Raw genomic sequence first — 22,305 nt, 5'->3', positions numbered from 1 at the left:
GGTAGAATGAGTTGCAAAAGTAGGCGACCACCTATTATACCTACAACACAAGCTATTCGCAACCTAATTGTTGTGTTGGTAAATAATTTAACTATCTCACAATTATCTCAAGATACTACCACGAACACAACTCCGAAGTAGAACAGAGAGGGTTATCTCTTCATTTCCGAGGTTCCATTTAAGACGCGACGCATCGAAGGCACTGTTCTGGGCTTGACACGAGTCGCCGGGAAAGGCGGTGAATAATGAACAATTATGGGCCCGAATCTGCTTTTTTGGCATCTATCGCATCCAGCATTTGCAAGGTCAAATGCAAAACGTCTTGATTGCAAATCTGCCAACGGGGAAGGTACCTGGGGACAGAAGCCGAAAGGTTCCGACTTCCGAACCGGCTTGCCGCCCCAGCTTCCGAACCCACTACCAACGCTACCCAGGTCGGCAGCCCTGTGATACTCGCTTTGACCTGCTATCCGCTACCCGTATTGGCTACTACAGCGCGAGTGGTCAGATTTCGTTTTTTACATGGTCATGCGGGAAGGGGCTCATGAAAGCTGCGCAATTTGGTGGCGGGCCGTATTCGGATCATCATGCACCTGCGTATAGCGTATCCTCCCTCTCCCGAATTTGAATGAGCACGTCCATCAAAAGCCCGCCAAGAGCTTAACAGGGGAGCCCAGGCATTCCAAATAAGTGCTGGCGGACAGGTTGGCAGCCTGGAACTTTGCGACTACGGATTACATTTTTCTCCAACGATGAAGATGTTGAGCGGTTTCACGACGAACGAACTTGTTTCTCAGTTCGGAGAACTGTAGGCGGTTAGCAACGTCTCTGCAATATACTAGACAGAGAGCAAACTAACTTATGCACCTACGTAGTTCACACTGCGTCTTCGAGTCCGTCGACATTTGGCTCACAGTCAGCCCCTGAGTGTGGTTGGTATAATTAAAACCCCGGTCCGCAGTGTCAGAACGCAAAACACCGTACTCGGAGACCCTGGGAAAAAGCCTCCGAAGAAGCAAAAGCTGGACATACGCACCGCCCGAGACCCCGAGCAGCAGTCCGTATGGCCTTCAAAGCCTCCGAACGGAACGCCTGGGAAGAGGTCGGAACTTCTTCTGCTGCCCGTGGTTTCGGGTCTGCATTCCCTCATAGAAAACAGCCGTGTGTCTGCGGCTTTCTCTTTTGTGTAGCTTGTTCATCACTTCCATTCTCGTCCCTCATTTGCAGCCCTATTAATACTATTGAACCACGCCTTCGGCAATTCCGCTTTTAATCCGGCATCTATTCCCGCTCACGTGCCTGTACGACCGTTGACATAGTCGGAGTCGAACCTCGACCGTCGTGATGGAGGCGACGAATGCCACGAACGGGGCCGACGATGTGACGAGCATAGAAACCAAACCGCCTCTGGCACCGCTGACGCCGACGCCAACACCGCCGACGCCAACGCCGCCACCGCCGCCGCCGGCATCCACTGCGGTAGCCGACCCTCCTCTGGCCGCCAACAAGGGGTTCCGGTTCTGGGCCATCATGGTGGCCATCTGCTTCACCGGCCTGCTGGGCGCCATGGAGGCCACCATCACGTCGACAGCGCTGCCGTCCGTCATCGCGAGCCTGGGCGGAGGCGACCTGTACATCTGGGCCGTCAACGGATTCCTGCTGTCGTCGTAGGTGCCCATCTACCTCCAACAACCTGCCTTTTTACCTTGGCCAACTCGGGCCTCTCGTATCACAAGGACGATGTGCTAACGGGCGGACGAACCCGCTCCACACGAAACAGGACAGCATTCCAGCCGCTCTTCGGACAGCTGGCCAACGTGTTCGGTCGGCGGTGGCCCGTGATCGTGGCGGTGGCCACCTTCATCCTCGGCAGCGGCATCAGCGGCGGCGCGACGAGCATCGTGATGCTGATCGCGGGGCGCGTGGTACAGGGCATCGGCGGCGGCGGCATCAACGTGCTCATCGAGATCATCGTGTGCGACATCGTGCCGCTGCGCGAGCGGGGCACGTACCTGGGCGTCATCTTCGGCTTCATCGGCCTGGGCACGTCGCTGGGCCCGCTGTTTGGCGGCCTCATCGTCGAGCACACCACGTGGCGCTGGGTCTTTTATATCAGCCTGCCCGTCGGCGGCCTCGCCCTGTTCCTCCTCACCGCGTTCCTGAAGGTCAACTACGAGAAGGAGACCACGCTGGCGACAAAGGTCAGCATGATCGACTGGACGGGGAATGCCATTTTCGTGGCTGCCCTCACCTCGGTGCTGGTTCGTTGCCCCCACCTCTCCTCCCCTCCCCCCCTCCCCCTCTCCTCTCCTCCCCCTCTCCTCTCCTCCCCCTCCCCCTCCCCTCATGCTCTGTCAAAGTCCCACGGCTGACGCTCCCTCTCAGATTGCCCTGTCTTGGGCTGGCGCCGTCTACCCGTGGTCTTCGTTCCACGTCCTCGTGCCTCTGATAATTGGCCTGGCCGGGCTGGTTGGGTTCATGTTCTATGAAGGATCCAGGTTTTGTCCGCAGCCCATGATGCCTCTCAAGCTGTTTTCCAACCGCACATCCTCGTCGTCCTTTGCTGTCACCTTTCTCCAGAGCCTCACCACGATATGGCTGCTTTACTTCCTGCCCGTCTACTTCCAGGGCGTGCAGGGCGTTGACCCGCAGGAGTCCGGCGTGCGGCTGCTGCCGACGATCCTGGTCGTCATCCCGTTCGGCATCGCCGGCGGCGTCCTCATGACCAAGACGGGGCGGTACCGGCCGTTCCAGCAGGTGGGCTTCGCGCTGTTTACGGTGGCGATGGGCTTGCTCAGCATTCTCGACGAGGACTCGAACGCGGGCGAGTGGGTGGGGTTCCAGGTGCTGGCGGGGGGGATCGGGCTACTGATCCCGGGGCTCCTACCGGCCGTGCTGGCGCCGCTGGCCGAGTCGGACACGGCGCTGGCCACGGCCACGTTCAGTTTTCTGCGCAGCTTCGGGATGGTCTGGGGCGTGGCCATCGCGGCCGCCGTCTTCAACACGCGCTTCGACCAGCTGGCGTACCGCATCACGGACCCGGCCGTGCGTGCCGACACGATGGCCGGCCAGGCCTACCAGCGTTCGACGTCGGCGTTTCTCGCCACCCTGGAGCCCGGCACGCGTGCCCAGTTCATGTCGGTGGTCAGGGACAGTCTCAGCCTCAGCTTTCAGGTCTCGGTGGCCTTTAGCGCGCTCGGCTTCTTCCTCGTCTTCATCCAGAAAGAGATCCCGCTGCGCGACAAGCTCGACACCAAGTACGGCATTGCTGACAAGGACACCAAGAGTGACAGCGAGGCCGGCCTGAGGAGCAACGAGAAGGCACCAGGCACGGGAACCACCAGCGGGCCAGATGGCGACAGCAGCTGAAGGGTTCCTGGGGTACTACTGGACAGGATGGATCTTGGGATCGACAGGTAATTACGGTGAGGGAGGCTGCCAAGGCCGAGGTCAATATCATATATGTTATTTGGTTGTAATCATTGCAAAAGAGAGTGGTATTAAACTGGGCAACTGGAACAAGCTCATTGGGTCAAGACTAATCTGTATGTCTGTAGTAATAATAGCTTAGAGATAGAAAGTTAACGTCTCCCCCGGCTTGTAATTAGCCCTCCTTTGAAAGCACGATACCACGACCTTTCGACTTTCCTCGTTGCAGTATGGTGCCACTCTTAGCCACCGGAAGGCATTTAACTATCTCAACACCGCACGGCAGAAGCTGCGTCTCAGAGTCCAACGGCATATGCGCCTCGCTACGAGCTGCACAAAAGAGCTTCTGTGTCACACTCGGACGAGAATCCGCCATTCCGCGGCTGTCGTTGACACTTGGTGTCGTTGGCACTTGGTAGCACCAGCAGGGCTTGAAAATCACCAACGACATGGTTACACAGCATTAAAGGCTCGACTTGGGACCGACAGTTGGCATGCACGGTCTGGAACCTCCAGCTTTGACAAGCGAGGGGTTGAGTCCTTGGAGATAAAGCCTGAGATGGTGGTAAAGGGAAGCCTGAGATGGTGAAGGGAAGCCTGAGATGGTGAAGGGAAGCCTGAGATGGTGAAGGGAAGCCTGAGATGGTGAAGGGAAGCCTGAGATGGTGAAGGGAAGCCTGAGATGGTGAAGGGAAGCCTGAGATGGTGAAGGGAAGCCTGAGATGGTGAAGAGAAGCCTGAGATGGTGAAGGGAAGCCTGAGATGGTGAAGGGAAGCCTGAGATGGTGAAGGGAAGCCTGAGATGGTGAAGGGAAGCCTGAGATGGTGAAGAGAAGCCTGAGATGGTGGTGAAGGGATGCACGGGTCTTGCAGGATTGACAGAGAGGTGGATGACGAGAGGGTGTCGCTGCGTTGAGCCCAGCCGAAGAGAAGGGGTGCTCGTTGTTTACTCGGTGGCCGTGCCGAGTGTGCGCACGATCTGACACTAAACCCGGGCGGCTGGTCGCGCCAAGGGAAGAGAGAGCTCGACAAAAACAGAGCCAAGGCCGTGATTGGCTTGTGGGCATATTCAGCATGTTACGCGGAAGTGCCCACAGCTAACCCTGGCCAGGAAGTGGAGGCAGGCCGAAGTACGAAGCACGTGGACGTTGGTGCCTGGGAGGGATTTGGGGAGGAGGGGTACTGTACCTACTGTATTCGTATGAACTGTAGAACTATACGTACTGAACTACATGTGCTGTACATCCCCCACACTCTGGGCAGTTGGTCTGCTTACGCAACCCAAACATTAGCAGCACCACCTCACCCGCATACAGGGTAATCTCCATCATGACCAGCCACGCAGCACACAAGCGTCTCGCCTGTGACCGGTGTCGCAGCCACAAGCTGCGGTGCCCGCGGACGGGGCAGAGCACCGAGCCGTGCGGCCGTTGTCAGCGCGCCGGCGCCGAGTGCAAGACGGGCAGTGCCCGCCCCATCGGCCGCCCCCGCGCCCCTCACATCCCGCCAGCGCTGTTTTGCGAACATGGACACCCGGCTGCTCTGGCGGCACCACCACCCACGCCCGGCGCACGAGACACGGCGCTGTCGACACCCGATGCAGGTGCCCAAACCGACACTGCCATGACGGCACCCACGGCGTCCCCCCAGCCTCGCCTGTGGCCAATGCAGATCGACTACCTCCCCGATCTGCTCGATAGCCCGCCGCCGCCCTGGGAAACCACCATGGACCACATGTTCGGCAGCCAAATCTTCGACGGCGGCGACATGGCGTCTCCGTCCATCTTCACCGACCTGCAGTACCTGGACCCAAGCCTAGACCACCAATTCCCCACACACCGGAGCTTCGACGCCAACGGTGACGCGCCCGTTCCCACGGCTCACGGCGCCCTGGCTCGCATCACGTCGACGCGGAGCAGCAGCACCAACGACGTCGACGACGAGCCAAGCGTCGACGACGAGCCAAGCGCCGACGACGACGGCAGCGGCAACGGCACCGCCACCGGCACTGGCACCGCCACCGGCCGCACGGGGGCGCTGATCGGGCTCTCGCGGCTGAACGAGTCGGTGGCGCGGCAGCTGGCGGCCGTCGACACGTTCCAGTGGGCGCAGCCCGACACGCTGGACGCGTGCTCGGGCAAGCTGGACTCGTTGACAGAGAACCCGCTGGCGTCGGCCCTGAAAAGCGTAGCGCAGTTCCACGTCATCCTCGGCAGCCTCTCCCCTCCTCCTGGTCTACCAGACTTGGACCCGCTCAGCACGTCGACGCGGCTGCTCGTGCTGTCCGTGTACCTGCAGGTGATGCAGCTGTTCAAGGCCATCTTCGCCGTGGCGCGGCGGCTGCTGGACACGATCCCGCGCGCCGTGCTCGACGCCTTCACCTTCAAGCCCGGCCTGCCCATCGCGGGCATGGACGCGGGCCCCACGCCGGGGATGCTGTACGTGAAAATCGTCGTCCAGGTCGTGCTGCACCAGATCGAGGGCATGGAGGCTTTGTTGGGCCTGCCCGGCGAGTACCGCCTGTCGTGGTCCGCGCCGTGGGGACGCAGTAGTATCATCACGACGACGGGAGGCGGCGGTGGAGGAGGAGGGGGAGGGAGGGGCGGTATCTTTGGCGGGCCCGACGCGGATGCGCTGTTGCAGACCGTTCTGGCTGGTGGGTTGGCTGGTGGGTCGCCTGGCTTGGGGGGAGGAGGAGGAGGAGGAGGAGGAGGAGGGGTGGTGCCTGTGCAGTCGTTGAGAGATGACCTGGCCAAGGTGCTGGGGAATATGTAGACAGCTGACAGACGACTTTGAAGCAAGCCACAGCTGTTTCGCACGTATTTTGTGGCATTATCACTGGCTTAGCTAGGGCTTGGTGATTTGTGTTGAGCCTCCAAGGAGGATTAAAGATGGCCTGGAACTCACCGAGGCCCAGTCCGGTGATTAACCCGGCCCGCTGCAGCGCCGACGACCCGGGCGCCGGGGGCAGCAGTGCAGCATCACACCTCCGTTCGGATGCAACGCACGTTGTCCGTGAACGAACGCCCTTGGCCTGCCTCACACAGCGGACCCCGGCCCTTGAGACGCAACGCAGCGGCATGCACGCTCACGAAGAGTCGTCTCTTGATAGCTGGCATCATCATTCTATCAGTTGTATGTGCTTGCTTGGTACGGCAGCCTCCCTGCCCTCGCTCTGTGAGACAAAAGACCCTGATCCAACAGACAAAGCTCCGTCTTGTACGTCTACTCCTTAAATGTGCCCTGACCGTCATTCAAACCCAACAGCACCCGCTCGTTGCGCCAAAAACAACATCACTCGCCTTCTTCCATCTCGTCCCCGTTGCCGTCGTCCTCGTCATCGCCCCCGCCCCCGCCCTCGCCGTCCTCCTCCTCCTCCTCCTCCTCATCGTCATCATCGTCATCATCGTCGTCGTCGTCGTCACTGCTCTCGCCCGAGCCCTCGCTGTCGCCTTCGCTGCCCGGGTCGTAGTCTTCCTCGTCCTCGTCCTCGTCGTCCTGCAGCAGCTGCTCGGCCTCCTTGTGCGCGCGCTCGAGCACCGTCAAGCCGTCGCCGTCGCCCTCGCCGCCAGCAGCTCCATCGGCGGCGTTGTCCCCGGCATCCGCGCCGTCGCCGCCCGCCTTCTTGGCGTTCTCGGCCAGCTCGCGCTTGGCCTTGCGGCGCTCGGCCATGCTGCCGTCGGCGAGCCCGTGGCGCCGCACGTACATCTCGTCGATGCTCTGGTAGTCCTCCTGGTCGAGCATGCCGAACTCGATCTCCTTGTCGGTCGCCACGGCGTCGCTGCCGCTGCCCTCCTCGAGCTCTACCGCAATGTTGAAGGTGCGCTGCAGCACGTTGGTGTAGCTGACGGCCACGATGCGGTCCAGCGGCAGGAACAGCAGCGGCTTCTTGAAGCCCCACAGGATGCCCGTCGGCAGGAAGAACAGGTAGCCGTCCTTGCTGCCGCGGAACGCCTTGACGTGCACCGCCTTCTCCGCCGGCCGGTACGCCTGCCGCGCCGCGCTGTGGAACACCTTGGCGTCGGCCGCCACCAGCGCGCACCCCAGGTTGCCCGCCGCCCGCAGCGACGTCGTCAGCGCCCACTGCAGCAGGCTGCTGTACGTGTCCGACACCGTCTCGGCTGTTGCAGCCGACAGCCCGCCCACGCTGCCCGGCTTGGGCGCCGTCGCCGGCACCGTGAACACGAGCGGCTCCTGCGGCGCCGGCTGCGGCGCCTGCTCGCCTGCGCCGGGCTTGGCCGTCGGGAGGAAGCTGTCGCGCGGGAACAGCACGTAGTTGTACTGGACCTGGCTCTTGTCGGGGACAGGGAGGTAGAAGGCGTGCTCTGTGACACAGAGTCCGGTCAGCGGCAAGTTCCGGCTCAGGATAGCCAACTACCAACAGCAACAAGAAAACATACCGACGTCCCTCCACGGATACACGACGCCCGGCACCGGCGTCGAGGACCCCGACGCCCGCGCGTATAGAAAGTTCTTGGTGAAGCACAGGTCGTACTTCTTGCGCTGGGGCGCGACGATGGAGATGTCTTTGATCTCGAGCAGCACGGGCTCGGTGGCGGCGGCGTCAACTGAGAGCAGCGCGCCGCCCGCGTTGTGGGCTGTGGCGTGGCGGCCGTTGACCTGCGACTGCGGTATTATGTCGACACGCCTCCTCTTGGATGCGGGCTCGTCGGGCGCATTGTTGTCGGCGGCAGAGAGCTGCTCGTGCACGAAGCTGGCGATGTGGTTGAACAGATTGACGCGGGCAGGCGTGTCTGGGGGTTGGCCATATGCCGTTAGCCATTGTTCCGTCGAGTACCTGAGTAGGGGGGTGCAAGTCTTGTGTCGCCGCCGTGCAGATTGTCTTGTGCCCGGAATGACGAAATAATGGAAGAACAGGGAAAAGGGGGCATGCAAGGGCTGGAGCAGGATGCCAACATACCGGCAGCCTTTTTGATGTCGGCCAGAATGTCTGGGCGGCCCTGGAAGACTAGCTCCAACATGCGGTTGTCGAGCTTGGCCGCCATGGCGGGCGGGCAGTTGCAGGCGGGCAAGACACGAATCGTCAGGTCACGGATCGAACCGTAGATTGGGAAACTCGAATGCGGGCTGCTGCTGGGCTGGAATTGCTCTCCTGGGGGGACGGCTGTGGATGGGGACAGCTGTGGATGGGGACAGCTGTGGATGGGGACGGCTGTGGATGGGGACGGCTGTGGATGGGGACGACGTTGATGTGTTTTCGTCGACGAGTAAATGAGTTTTCCCCAAAGCCCAAACCCTGGCCGTTTTTAAGCGGGCGTTTGCGACCGGTTTGCACGCCAAAGTTTGTGGTAAACTTTGGTAGCTTGCCTGGCAAACCGGCCCGCGTCATGTGACGCAGCTACTTCCCCTTTTCTACAGTCACCATCACGATCAAATTGTAGAGAACTACCTCGTACGGGTCAAGTGTCCGTACCAACCAAGCATTTTGTCTACCAATTGATCTATCGGAATTATTTTCCTGCCAAGACCCCGGGAAATCACGCCCGCGGCCCATCCAAGTCATTCATTACCATCTTCGGCTGGGAACATGTCAATCCGCTGCGACGACGGAATACAGTACAGTACCAACATCACCAACATCTGAACCTCGTCGTAGATAGACGACACCTACGCTGAAATCATGGCCCTGAGCACCTTGATCTGCTCCAGCACGCTCGACTTGCTGGTGCCGCCCTTGGCGGACCGCATCTCAACGCTCTTCTCGTAGTTGAACACGTCGGAGATGTCCTTGTCGAACCGCGCATCGACGCCCTTGAGCTGCTCGTACGTCAGCTCGTTCATGGGCGTGCCCGTCTGCTCCGACAGCGCCACGCAGCGTCCCGAGATGTGGTGCGTCTCGCGGAAGGGGACGCCCTTGCGGACGAGGTAGTCGGCCAGATCGGTGGCGAGCATGAAGGGATCGAGCGACGCCTCCATCTTGGCCGGCTGGATGGCCAGCGTGGCGAGCACGCCGTTGGCTATCTGGATGCTGTCCGACACCGTCTTGACGTGGTCGAGCATGGGCTCGACGCTCTCCTGGAGGTCCTTGTTGTACGTGCTCGGCAGGCCCTTCTGCGTCATCATGAAGCCGGCCACGTGCCCGAAGGCGCGGCCGCTCTTGCCCCTCAGCAGCTCCAGGCTGTCGGGGTTCTTCTTCTGCGGCATGAGCGAGCTGCCCGTCGAGTAGGCGTCGGCCAGCCGCACGAAGCCGAACTCGGCCGTCGAGTATATGATCAGGTCCTCGGCCCACCGCGAAATGTGCTGCATCAGCATGGAGCCCCACTGCAGCGTCTCGGCGACGAAGTCGCGGTCGGCCACGCCGCCCATCGAGTTCCACAGCAGCCCCTCGAAGCCCAGCTCCTCCGACATCATCTCGCGGTCGATGCCGAACGGGTTGCCGGCCAGGGCGCCGCAGCCGAGCGCGCTGCGGTTGACGCGGCGAATGACCTCGCCTAGGCGGTCCAGATCGCTGGCAAAGGCGAAGCCGTACGATAGCATCCAGTGGCTCCAGCGAATGGGCTGGGCGCGCTGCAGGTGCGTGTAGCCGGGCATGACCACGTCGATCTCCTTCTCGGCGCGGGCGGCGATGACGCCCAGGAAGTCGCGCAGGTGCTGCTGGATGGTGCGCAGCTCGTCGCGCAGCCACATGCGCATGTCGGTGGCGATCTGCTCGTTGCGCGACCGGCCCGTGTGCAGCTTGCCGGCTATGTCCTTGCCGATCATCTCGCCGAGGCGGCGCTCGTTGGCCGTGTGGATGTCCTCGTCGACGCCGGGCACGATCTTGAAGACGCCCGCCTCCCACTCCTGCTTCACGAGCAGCAGGCCCTCCTCCAGCTTGGTGAACTCGTGCTGCGAGATGATGCCCGACTTGGCGTTGGCGCGCGCGAAGGCGATGCTGCCGAGGATGTCTTGCTTGTAGAGGACCTTGTCGAAGTATATGGACTCGTTGTATTGCACCATGAGTGGGTCAAGGCCGCCTGAGCATGTTAGCCGTTGAGCCTCGCGCCTTGCCTTGCGACTGCCATTGATCGCACGCCCGATGTGGGATTGAGCTTGGATCTGCCATTGAGCAGGTCTGCCGTTGAGCAGGTTGGATGCGCCATCGGGCGGAACAGGAGAGCACAGCATCATCTGCAGATGCAACACGCACCAGTGAAGCGGCCTCCCCAGAGCATGTTGCCGGTGGGCTTGTCGTCTGCCATATTTGCTGTTTATTCGTATGGGCGACGCGGTTCTCGACTCGGCTTGGGTTTGCAAGAGATTGCGCCTGTCTCGGGGGTCAAGGATTGCGATTGACCGTTTCCCCGGGTTCTAGTTTGACTTTTGAAGCTGCTCGAGGGAGTGGGGCTGGGCGCGGAAGCTGTGCGATGCCGGCTCACGAGGGCGGAGGAAAAAAATTCAATCAACCTCTCGCAATTCCTTATCGCGTCCAATGACTCAATGCGCCATTGGAAGGTCACTGGGCAATGCAGTGGCTGACAGGGGACCGCCTGGACGGCAGCCTGCAGGCGCTAAAACGGAGCCAATGCACGCCCCGCAGCGGAGTGTGAAGCTTTGCTGCACGCGGCCTGGAACGTTTCCCCGCCTTCCATTCCATCTTGAGCCTCGCAAACCACGACCACGTTGGCATAACCCTCAATACGGGTTTACAAACGCGGTATATCTTTCGATATTCCATCAGCTACCCGCCGTGTTTATCTCGCTCGAACAGTAGGCTGCATCATATCATTTCAATTCGCATCAACAGTGTTCGGCACATCCGTATGATTTCTCCACTACATTAACCCCGCTACCCCTCACCCACGTCTGCCCCGACCTTTGCCCTTTTCCAATATCCCTATTTTCCCTATCAACATGCCCGATTTTGCAATCGACACTCCCGATTTTCCCTCCATTACGCGTCACCTGATTCCCTTTGCGCGGTCCACCATCGGCACTCCCGATCCTAGGTAATTACTCTCCCGCTAGACACGACCCACAAGCGCAAGAAGACAGGTGCACGCCATGTCCACGGCGCTGTGTTCCCCGCGGCACCCCCGCTGCAGGAAGTTGGGCAGCTGCCCTTGATCCATCGGTGGCCCTTCTCCGCCCTTGCCATCGCCGGCTGCCCGCAGACAGTAGGCAGCGGCGCGCACCAGGTTGCGGCGCTCCCGCATCGCCCGCAGACACGGCGTCGCCACGCGACACTCGCCGCCGTCGCCGTCGCCGCTCTGCGCCGCCGCCAGCATCGCCCGCTTCAGCCCCGGGTGTACCTGCTGCTCCTGCTGCTGCTGCTGCTGCTCCTGCTGCTGATTGTCTACGTCTAGGTCGGGCTGTTGCGGGGTTTGGTATGCCGTCTGATCGAGGTCATCAGGGGTTGCGCGGCGGTGAACTGCTGCTGCGCTTTTCGCCGTGGCGGTGAGCGTCGTGTCGGTGAGCGTCACCGTGACTACGGGCACCGTAACGACCGTCGAGACAATCGTGATGACAGGTATCGAGGCAGAGGTCGAGTCTGACGAAGTGGAGGCGCTGCTGCTGCTGCTGCTGCTGCTGCTGCTGCTGCTGCTGCTCGATGCGGATTGGTTACCGCTCCACGTTACCACAACGGTCTCGGTCTCTACAACCGTGACGACAGGTACTGAGGCAGAGGTGGAGTCTGTTCCAGTTGTCTCGGATCCAGAGAAAGACGCAGACGCAGAATCACTGCTGCTGCTTGGACCGGACGGGCCGTATGTCACCGTCACTACGGTTGTGGCTGTGGCTGTCGCGATAACCGTGACGACTGGTTCCGGTGTGGAGGTGGATGCGCCGCCGCCAATACTTGGACCGTATCCGCTTTCGCTTTGCAGTGCCGGCGTCGACTGCTCCGACGACTCGACGCTACTGCTGCTGCTTGGCCCGGACGGCCCATACGTCACCGTCACTACTGTTGTAGCTGTGGCTGTGGCTGTCGCAATAACCGTGACGACTGGTTCCGGTACAGAGGTAGATGCGCCAGTGCCACTGCTTAAACCGTATCCGCTTTGGCTTTGCAGTGCTGGCGACGACTCGCTACTGCTGCTGCTGCTGCTGCTGCTGCTATCCGGCGGAGCCACCGTGGACCCGTCGATTATGGTGTAAGTTGTTGTAGGGTTCACCACGATGACCGTCTCGGACGACTCGACTGGGATGGTTATCTGGGCGCTACTGGTCAAGCTGTCTGGGGGGTACTCTGACGGCTGCCCGTACCCTGGTGTTGCGCTTGACTCGGGGCTCGACGACAATGGGCTCTCGCTGTACCCCCCTGAATATGAGCCGTCACTGCTGCATGGCGACGATGAGGCGACGCTGCTCGGGGCTGATACCGAGCTGCCGCCGTATGCCGCAGTTTGGCTGGCACTGCTATCGCTACTCTCGTCACAATCGCTGGCTCCGCTGCTGCTCGCCGACGAGGCATAGTCAGGGTCGGTCGAGAGCAGGGACACGTGCGCCGTCAGGGTTATAGTGCTCGTGATTGTCTCCCAGGCGTTGGTGGCCGTGTATACGATGATGGTCGACGACACGCTGTAATCGGGACTGTAATCTGGACTCCATGTGTGCGTCGGCCGGCGGCCGGAAGAGCTCGTCCAAGTATGTTCGTGGTCGCTGGTGGGGCTGGCTCCGTATGTGTACTGGTCGTAGCCACTGTCGTCGGGCGGGAAGCTGTGGCTCGAAGAGGTTGGACAGTTACCACTGGCTGCCTCTGTGTCGCTGGCATATGAATCGCTAGAGGTAGGCTGATACTCGCCGCTGGTAGCCAAAGGATGCGGATACGCTGACAAGGACTCGGTGGTCTCCAGCTGCGTGCTGATGGCATTGGTGGTCCACAGCAGCGTGCTGGTGGTGTTGTTCGTCTGCAGCGTGCTGGTGGTGTTGTTCGTCTGCAGCTGCGGGCTGGTGGTGTTGGTGGTCCGCGGTTGAGTGGTGGTGGTATTGGCCCACGAGGTCCTCGTCGACGAATAACTTGCGCTTGTGACGTTGGGGAAAACGCTAATGCTCAGGGGTCTAAACGCATTGCGCGCGCTTTTGACCTGGATTGCTGGCCGTGGGAACAGGCTCGGATTGGCATAGAAATCCCACCACAAACTGCTCGCAAACGTCGGCACCGGGCTGTAAGTGGCTGTTGAATACGACGCGCACGTGGTAGACAACGGTGTTGGTGACGGCGCTGACGAGGGCAGGACGAGAGGATCCTCGTATCGAGCCCGGACTTCTGGTTTCGGGCCGCAGTCGCCGTACAGGCCGTCGATCTTTCCGTGCGACGACACGACGTTTGTACCGCAATCATGGTGCTGGGCGAGATATATCATGTGCTCTTGCTGGCGGAAGACGGCTGGCCGTCGACAAGTCTTGTTAGTCTCAAGTTGGAGAATAGGGGTCATGGGTCACCGCGCAACGTACCATAGGCAGCACGCAGGAAAGTATCGCCGAGAACGAGAATGTCGCCTGAAGCCGGCATGGCCCCAATAACACAATATGTCTCGTTTCCCCTTTCCGTAAATACCGACGGGACCCGTACAATGAAGTCCCGGAAGGGGATGTGGATGGTGAGATCATCGAAGGAAAAGTCAATACTTCCCTGATCGTCCGCATGGGAGCAGTCGAGTATGTAGCCGAGGTTTGTGGCTTGCGTTGAGGGAAAGTACTGCAAGAGATTGTTGAAGACAGTCTCTGGCAGGTAGGTCAGGGTAGTGCCTGTGTCGGGCATAAAGGGCCTTGGTAACGATTCCGGGTCTGTCAAGGGAACAGAGAGGCAGGAGCCAGGCGGTGTGATGGCTATTGACGACACGTTTATCCAGTATCTGAAAGCATGCACGTGCTGTTAATGTCTGTAATCGTAAGATGCTAACCGGGTAGCGGCAAGTCCATGATCCTACCGATAATAGCCCTCAGGGCCCTCAACCTGCCGGGCCAAGTGAAGACCGTGGAGGGGCCCTGAGAACTTGCCCAAGTCGATTCCGCCAAAGATGATCTCCCCTGACGTCCTAGTCAGTGTCGGGGCTTGGGTGGAGTGGGGATGGAAATCTGCAAGCAGAGAGACTTACCCCCGGTTTCGTTTATGCTACCGAGGCCGATGCTGAAGTCCTTGTCTTGGATCAAGCCCTGGTCGTACATGGAATCAATGATTCCGCTGTAATTCTGATTGTACCCGATGCCGTAGCCGGCCCCCAGTATTCCCGAGATGAGCCCCTCGGTGTAGAGGGCAAGGCCAAACTGGGCAGGCGCCTCGAGCTTGAAGGTCTTGCCGACGTTCTTGACATCATAGGGGTCTGCCAGTGTAAAAACATCCTCGTAGAACCGAACCAGAGCGGCGCCGGTGCCGTAAAAGATCCAGCGCGGCTTCGCCGTGTCGTTGAGGTCGACCACGGTGGCCGACTGGTCGGGAACGAAGGTGCCCTGGCTGCGGCAGAGGTCAACCCACGCGGGGATCCCCATCAGGCTACAGGGGGGATCTATCCATGTTTCCGAGGAGCCAGTGTCGAAATCTAGCGTCACGAGCTGAGCCGGCGTGCCGATCCACACTAATAGCAGTGTGTTTTGATGCACGTTAGACACTTGAGCCCATGCATTTCTATCATGCGGCTGTTAGGGGGGTTCTACGACGTACGTTCCACTCCATACGCCACATCTGTAAACATTGCGGTCAGGTTCATGCCGTGTGGTCCCGGCGTTGGTGTCGGAGTTGACGCCGTCGCCGCCGCCGCCGTGGCTGATGATGCGGACATATCGGATGTCGACGAGGCTGACGGAACAGGTGTGCTACGGTTTTGATATCGCCGCTTCATTGGTAGTCGCACGACATTGTGGGCCTGTTGCTGATCTGCGCCTCGCTTGTCTACAGAGCGAATAGCTGCCGGAGATAGCCACGCCGTGGCCAGCAATGGAAAGACTAAGGAAAAGGCCAGGACGGTGGGAATCATGTTGTTACGTGGCATACCGGGCTGCTGACGCCGGCCCTGGATGGACCTAGAGAACGGGCGATTTTGGGATGGTACGGCAAAGAAACGAAAGACATGAAAGCCAGTCGGAGAGGAGAAAGACTGAGACAGACAACATGGATGAGATATATGAGCACGCTAAAAGCATCCATTGCGTTGAAGCGTGTACATTAAACACTTTCATTTGTCTGCGAGTCCCTGAGACACATTGACGGGCCGGAGTTGTACACGGGTGCATGACATGTGGCCGGCGAAGACAGGGTAACTGGCCATGTAATTACGTGGTCGGTAATCCGTAGGGTATATATATTCTGACAGCTCTCCACGTTTTGGTCTAATTTTCAAGCATCCAATTCAATTCGAACGAGAGTCAGCATAGCTGCGGTGTATGAGGAGAACTTAACCCTTTTTGAGTTTGTGCAGAGGCTGATATGGAACCAAGTTCTATTCTGTTCATTATGGGGCAGCTGTTGGTGTCTCTGTGTAGCTCACGCAACGTGACACGGCTTGGATTCAGATTCTGACGCCGTGAATCACACAAGATGTTGACATCACACAAGATGTTGACACCTGGCATTGGCAATCTGGCTGGTGTAGGAAGGGTTAGGCGAGCGTAGTTCGACGATGCACACCTACACGATTAAGAGGGTGATGAGAAGGAATGAGTTGCTCCAGGATTGCCCATCAAACGATACGACTTTTTTAAAATGAAAGGGAGCCAGTTACAAGTGAAACAATTAACTCGGCCGCTTGTGTGGAAATTACAAAGAATAAATTAAACCCATCAACGTGTGCTTGGTCAGACCTGAAGAAATGAACTCCTGTGCTCAAGTGCGCCTGGGCCCATTTGCGGCAATTACCGAAACTGCCCCTGGGTTTGTTTCCTTTTCAACACATCTTTGTGTTATTACCGCAGCACCTTCTGCGAGACATACTGTCGCTATACCATCCGACCTGCCGTGTCCGTAACATCACGCTCGTGATACTGAACAGTAATCTCCTGCGTCTGCAAGATTCTCCCCGGCACAGCCTTCTGGGGGTCCAGAATATGCGGTATTTCCCAGTTGATCGAACTGGAGGAGCTGCTCGAGTCGAGGAGCCGGTCCTGGTGTCCGGCGGTCACCATGACGGTGCTGGACCGGTGAAGCGTGCCGCCACCAAAGTTTTTCTTGTGAAAGGTTGTGTCGTCGCTCGCCGACTCTGCGCCCTGGCCGTATCTCCGCCGTGTTGCGATGCGCACCTCGCGGACGAGTACGCGCAACACGGGAACCGAGGCGGCCATGATGGCAACGGCCACCTCGACGTTTCCCCATATGATGAGGTTGTACCCCTCGTCTGTGCACCGTGTCAGATTGCGTGTGACTGCATGGATGGGCTGTTTTGTGCGGGTTGTACGAACATGTGAAGTCGCCGTCCAGCACCAGGAGGATCTTGGACGACTTTACAAAGGCCGCAGAGCCAGCAAAGACTCCCATGCTCATGGCGACGGCCACCCCGATCTTTTCCTTCCTCTTCATTTGTAGATTCCATACTATGGCCCAGGGGATAATGCTCAGGACAATATCCATAAGGCCCGAGTAGACTGTACCCGGGGGGGTCGTGTCAGTAGCAAGAACAGCCACGGATATGGGCTGCGAGTCTGGGCACATACCTCCGGCAAAGACGCCGTAGTACGCGTTGATCTTTGGGTCCCAACAAGATCCAGGGATAGCCATGTTCCAGCCCCTGGGGATGGGATTGCACTGGACCCAGTTTAATATTACGTTGGTGGTCATAGTCAAGTTCATGGTCAGTATGATGGACCACACCGCGACCTTCATCTTCTTGCTGGTTGCGATGCGGAGCAAAGTCAAAGCAAAAGAAGTTTTGCTCCAAACAGCACCAAGCATGGAAAACGACGCGCCCAGGTAGCCCAGGAAGGCAAGAGTCGAAAGATTGTCCGGGTCGATATCGCGAAGGTGCATACCCAGCCCGAGCGGTTTGCATATCGTATTGACAATGGCGTCTGCGAGAAGAGCGAGCTGCCCCGGAGTTAGCCTCGTCAAAGATTTCCACTTATCAATCACCGCCGCAAAGGTTTCTGAGGAGGCCGGTTACTCACCCACGCGGTTGTCAGGATCCAATCGTCCCACCACAGACCCCTGTGCTTGAGGTGCTTGCAGTAGACACGCAGGCCGAGGAACAGGCCAGAGATGGCGACCAGAAACCAGCCAGAAATCTCGACCGCCGGCCCCGTCGTCTCGACCGGTGCCCTGCCCGAACTGCCGGCATGCAGGATGCCGCCGCTCCCGTCCGACGGAAGTGGGGAGGACATGGTAGGACAGCAAGACAAAAAATTCGCGCAGCAAAACGACCGAAAGAGTGAATAAGAAGCGAAAGACGACCGTGGCACCTGTGCCGCTGGTCTTGAAAGAAATGAGTGGACAGGCCGGACCGGCCAGGGGTGATTCGGCGCACAGCGCAAGCGAGACCCAGTTCAAGATAATGAAGAGAACGACGAGGGTCGCCAGGACAGAAGCAGGCCTGTCATGGGGAGCGAGGGGGGAACGAGATCCGCGCCTGGGGCCGGTGCATCACTTGGGGGAGGCTGGGATAGATATGCATCCCGACCAGAGACTGTAGATTACGTCTACATGAAAAGAAAGGACGAAAAAAAGAAAGAAAGCTGCCAAGGAATGTGGGGAGAGGGGAAGGGGGAGGGTAAATGGAGATCTCTCACGACAAGCACGTCTCGTTACCGGGCGATCGTTGCGCGCCCAGCACAGGCGGCGGCGCGACGGCGGCGCGACGACGGCCGATTTCTTTTTTTGTCCTTACCTGAACTTAGGAACCCTCGAGGCAGGACGCACCAGGAATCCTCCGCTGTCGTCCGCTGCCGCCAGAAACGGCTCATGCAGTTTCCGGGATTTAGGAGCCGCCAGATTTGCCGGCAGCTGTGTGGGCTCCCAATCCGGGGGCACAGCAAGCAAGCCATGTTTCTCATCCTACTGTTTTAGAACGGACTGTTTAGGATCGGATTGGTAGGAGCTGCTGTTCTTTGTAATCACCTTGGGAAGTAAGTCGCGAAAGGGGGTATGGGGGTGGTCTGGCGAGCTCAGCGGCTCGATGCGGAAAAAAAGAAAAAGAAAAAGAAAAGCCAATTAAAGATAAAAATCCCCATCCCACAATGCACACACAGACATCTCTCAATCCAGCCGAAGAACGCTGCTTCGATCTGGGGGGGCCAAGCAGGGCCCCGAGCAAAGAGCTGTCCCGATTTGGGAAGATTTTTGTTGGACCCGGAACCTGGCGTCGCATGGAACGGCCCGGCGATCAAACCCCCTCAGAAATGCCCTTCCGTGGTACCGAGTCTGGAAACGTGGGATGGCGACTTTTTTTTGCCCGTCGTCGGGTGCAGGGGAACTGGTAGGCTTTTTTTTTTCTTTTTTTTTTTTTTTTTTTTTTTTTAAAAAAAAAAAGATTAGAATATTGAAGTCGAGGTCGAGGTTGACTTGATTAATCCTGGAAAAAAGGGGCAGACCAGACGCGCCAAGCCAGCTCCCCGTCGGAGTCGGTCGCACAAGAAGTAATTACATACCTGCCTGCCCAGGCAGTTTGCAATTTCGCAGTCAGCCTCGACACGTCTGCTGTCTCGACCAGGCTCCCGGCCTGCAGTTTGCAGTCTGCCTAGTCTGCTACCTAGCTCGACGGGTAATGTTGTTCCCAGCCAGGGCGCGTGTCTGGATGTGACCGATCAGCCGTCTGATATTTGGTGTCACAGCGTTGCATTTCCGAGAGGCGTGCATCGCTGGCGGAAACCCCCTTCGCGTCATCATGCTTGCCATGCTACGCGCGCACGTCATGCTCTATCTTGCTTCCCCGTTGCCCGATGCGTCGATTAGCGGACCGGGAAGGCCCGTGGCGATTTTGGCTCGCTTCCGCTTCTGGCAGTTATCGATCAGTCATTCATGAATGGTGGCTGGCGGACAAACATTGATCAGATTCCGAATCTCATTCCCCCCTGCCTCGAAGTTACATTTTTTCCTCGCGATGGCTTGGCGCATTTTTGGGGGTCACGCGAACAAGAACATTGCTACGTTCCAAACAGATTGAATCCAGCTCCATACCAAGCCGTGGACCTCTATTGTACAGACACCTCCAAATCAAGTACAAATGAGTACCTAAGTAGTTAATTATTTATCGTCAGGTAATATTTGGTCTGTGCCTGTTCCAATGTGCAGCGATTAGTGCTTGGCAAGTTCTTACCGTTTACTAGCAAGGTGTTTGTGACGTACGCATTCATCTTCCTACATGATGACTCCAATGCCCCCTTGTCTTTACCTTGCTCCCTTGAATTCCTATTCTGCCATGTTGAGGAAGGAAAGTAACAAAAGGGCAGTGCCATAGGCGACTGAGTATAAGGAAGCCTGGCTGGCATGTGCTCAGGGGTGCTGGGTACTTCTGGGTATTAAGTACGGGACAACTGTGATTGAGGGAGTCTGTTCAGACTGTTAGAATCGTCTGTTTGGGCTGTAGACGAGGTACAAGATGCTTCAATTATTTGTGTCAATTGAGGCCTAATCTAATAATAAACAAGTCCAGAGCCTAGCCAAACACTACTAAATACCCCCCACAGCCGTATTTGTAATACTAGTCAAACGACGTACGCCGTCATATTACCTATCGCGTCCCTCGCCCGCTAGCACCGCCTCCCTGCACTAGAGAGTAATCTAAGAAGACTCGACATCGTACTGACTCTTGTCTGTCTGGCTTAAGACGACCTCGCTGGCCCCGGCGGCGTTATGGGTATATTCCGCTCCACGCGTTCTAGTACGGCCGCTACCGCCAGATACACCGTCGCAGCGGGCGTACGCCGACTAGGCTTGACGAAAGTACTAAGAAGGGCTTTCAGACAATTACAAGCTATTTTGCGTTATTTTAGTCTCTATTTTAGTTGTGGACCATGTCGGTAGAGTGTTTAGCGTACTGGAACCTCCATATTATACTTGGATGAACCTGCTAAAGTCCCAAAGGTAGCTCATACTGATATTCCGGCAACCCCCCCCACAGCGGGAACGAATTTCCAACGAGCAGATGCTGCTTGATGGGCATGACGCTTTGCAAATCCGTCCTGAACGGCCCCTTCTGCGCGAGAGGCTCGCCAGCAAGGCGGGCCTCGATCCAGCGCAGCCAGAACTGGCGCGTGGCGTGCAGCACGGGGACGTGGCCGACACCCGCAGCAACCAAAAACTCGAGGTCGCTCTTCGGGAGCAGCTTCTGCGTGTCGGCGACCGTCTTGTTGGTGGCGTCGAAGGGTATGTAGAGGTCGGCCGTCCCTTGCACGACGAGCAGCGGGCCGGCGAAATCGCGGCGCCCGACGGCCGACAGCCTGGCGAAGGCAGCCGCATACCACGACGCCGTGTCCCAGCCAGGCCAGTACGTGTCGTTGCGCCCAAAGTACAGCTGCTGCACCGCCGTGATGCCGCCCTCGACCTGCAGCGCCAGCCGCGCGCGCGCCTCGCCCAGCGGTGTCAACCAGTCCGAAAGCCGGAAAGCTGGGAAGATGCTGTGCAGGGCCTGGCCGACGGTCGGTAAGATGAAGAAGGCAGGCGCGCGGAACACGTCGGTCGGCGGACTGGCGGCCACGGTGCCGCGGTAGCCAGACAACAAGTCTGCGAACGCCACCTTCTCCCTCGCCAGGGTCTCGGCGACGGCCCACGCAGTCGCGCCGCCCTGGCTGTGGCCAAGGACCACAAAATCGCTGCCGAGGTTGGCGGGGAACGCGGCGAGCGCGGCGCGCATGCTGTACAGGGCGTCGTGGGCGGCGGCGGGCGCGGCCGAGTACTGGTGGGGGATGTGGCTGCCGTCCCACGACGTGGCGACGCCGAGCCCGGCGTAGTCGGGCGCCACGACGGCGTAGCCGGCCTCGGCGAGCGCGAACGGCGCCGCGTGCTCGTACCACAGCGCGCGGTGCGCCGACGGGGCCCAGAAGCTCGAGAAGCCCGACGTGCCGTGCGTCCAGAGCACCGCTGGCACCTTGCCCTTGGCGGAGCCCGAGGGGTTGCGCTTGCGCGGCCCGGAGCTGCTTGGGAACTGGTGCGGTGTGTACGGCCAGAGGATGAAGGCGGACGCGGGAATTAGGGTGCCATTGAGCGTCGTCGTCGTGTACAAAAAGCGCGAGAGAGCGGTGGAAGGCGGGATCGCGTAGGCTGTTGGGTCGGTGAAGGCCTGGACCTTGAGGAGCTGGCCGGGCTTGAGGTTTTTTGTGCTGCCAAAAGGCGGGACTCTGTAGAAGTCGTCCTCGGAGGGACCGCCAAACGCCAATTGAGATCTGTCATAGTTGATGATGTTTTGGAGAGTCTCTACAAGGGCGCTGTCGAGCTGCGCGTCCTGTATTTGGGCGGGAGAGAAACTAAATGAAGAATTGAAGTCGGTTGTTTGAACAGCGGCCCTCGCCAACTGCGCGGTGGTCAGAGGGATGAAGAGGGCACCCGCCAAGATTGCCTGGGCGATCATTTTGCCGTGGGTTCAGGGGAGAATGCCGAAAGGCTGTGGAGGCTGATGAATGTATTGTGTTTGAGAAGCCGCCATGTGGTTGATATTTATATCACGGCTTGATGTTCAAGATGTCTCTTCCAACTCAAGGTATGTACATACCTCCTGGGTTTATAAGATCGACATGCAAGGCTATTTCATCCCGGAACCGTGCATCAGATGGCGCTAATTCCAGTGCCCGATAAGTCCAGGCTTGGACGAATCGGAATGGGATAGGACAATTAGTAATGGAAGAAGGGAGGGATGTTACTCAGCCATGTCGTTCACTCCTGATCCTTGTTAATAATTTGACATCCTTTACTGGACTCGGCGCTCGCCAATGTGAGAAATAGAGCCCTTCTGTTGACCATGTCAATCTCAGTTTGTATTCACGACTTTGTAATGTTCGGTCCGTGTCACTAGAGCA

The 22,305-nt window shown here is 58.7% G+C and overlaps 7 protein-coding genes across 7 annotated transcripts; 2 read left to right on the top strand and 5 right to left on the bottom strand.

The window, feature by feature from the left end:
• The first annotated feature begins 1,247 nt into the window (after window positions 1-1,247).
• Window positions 1,248-3,561, top strand: B0T26DRAFT_336952 (MFS general substrate transporter-like protein). The gene is made up of 3 exons (XM_060434457.1): window positions 1,248-1,667; window positions 1,781-2,261; window positions 2,386-3,561. Exons 1-3 carry the CDS (start codon window positions 1,345-1,347, stop codon window positions 3,367-3,369), a joined length of 1,788 nt encoding a protein of 595 aa, XP_060293731.1. The 5' UTR covers window positions 1,248-1,344; the 3' UTR covers window positions 3,370-3,561.
• Window positions 3,562-4,613: 1,052 nt separating this feature from the next.
• B0T26DRAFT_336928 (uncharacterized protein) lies at window positions 4,614-6,315 on the top strand. The gene has a single exon (XM_060434455.1). It carries the CDS (start codon window positions 4,759-4,761, stop codon window positions 6,202-6,204), a length of 1,446 nt encoding a protein of 481 aa, XP_060293730.1. The 5' UTR covers window positions 4,614-4,758; the 3' UTR covers window positions 6,205-6,315.
• A 109-nt stretch (window positions 6,316-6,424) lies between these two features.
• Window positions 6,425-8,823, bottom strand: B0T26DRAFT_336935 (uncharacterized protein). The gene is made up of 4 exons (XM_060434456.1): window positions 8,351-8,823; window positions 7,830-8,183; window positions 6,828-7,754; window positions 6,425-6,759 (listed from the first exon to the last, which is right to left on the bottom strand). Exons 1-4 carry the CDS (start codon window positions 8,433-8,435, stop codon window positions 6,680-6,682), a joined length of 1,446 nt encoding a protein of 481 aa, XP_060293729.1. The 5' UTR covers window positions 8,436-8,823; the 3' UTR covers window positions 6,425-6,679.
• On the bottom strand, window positions 8,814-10,917 carry B0T26DRAFT_714210 (L-Aspartase-like protein). The gene is made up of 2 exons (XM_060442174.1): window positions 10,580-10,917; window positions 8,814-10,406 (listed from the first exon to the last, which is right to left on the bottom strand). The coding sequence occupies exons 1-2, from the start codon at window positions 10,629-10,631 to the stop codon at window positions 9,058-9,060; spliced, it is 1,401 nt and encodes a 466-aa protein (XP_060293728.1). The 5' UTR covers window positions 10,632-10,917; the 3' UTR covers window positions 8,814-9,057.
• A 10-nt stretch (window positions 10,918-10,927) lies between these two features.
• B0T26DRAFT_803500 (uncharacterized protein) lies at window positions 10,928-15,347 on the bottom strand (the record flags this gene model as incomplete). The annotated part of the gene is made up of 5 exons (XM_060447091.1): window positions 10,928-13,759; window positions 13,828-14,228; window positions 14,304-14,403; window positions 14,472-14,948; window positions 15,035-15,347. 5 exons carry the CDS (start codon window positions 15,345-15,347, stop codon window positions 11,394-11,396), a joined length of 3,657 nt encoding a protein of 1,218 aa, XP_060293727.1. The 3' UTR covers window positions 10,928-11,393.
• A 958-nt stretch (window positions 15,348-16,305) lies between these two features.
• Window positions 16,306-17,679, bottom strand: B0T26DRAFT_676868 (uncharacterized protein; the record flags this gene model as incomplete). The annotated part of the gene is made up of 4 exons (XM_060440025.1): window positions 16,306-16,700; window positions 16,765-16,947; window positions 17,017-17,386; window positions 17,467-17,679. The coding sequence occupies 4 exons, from the start codon at window positions 17,677-17,679 to the stop codon at window positions 16,306-16,308; spliced, it is 1,161 nt and encodes a 386-aa protein (XP_060293726.1).
• Window positions 17,680-20,363: 2,684 nt separating this feature from the next.
• Window positions 20,364-21,860, bottom strand: B0T26DRAFT_676867 (Alpha/Beta hydrolase protein; the record flags this gene model as incomplete). Its single annotated transcript, XM_060440024.1, has 1 exon — window positions 20,364-21,860. One exon carries the CDS (start codon window positions 21,858-21,860, stop codon window positions 20,364-20,366), a length of 1,497 nt encoding a protein of 498 aa, XP_060293725.1.
• Between the last annotated feature and the right edge of the window lie 445 nt (window positions 21,861-22,305).

This window comes from Lasiosphaeria miniovina, assembly GCF_030549165.1.
Source record: "Lasiosphaeria miniovina strain SMH2392-1A chromosome Unknown B0T26scaffold_5, whole genome shotgun sequence".
Taxonomy (NCBI): Eukaryota; Fungi; Ascomycota; class Sordariomycetes; order Sordariales; family Lasiosphaeriaceae; genus Lasiosphaeria; species Lasiosphaeria miniovina.
This window is presented reverse-complemented; position numbering and strand designations above follow the sequence as displayed.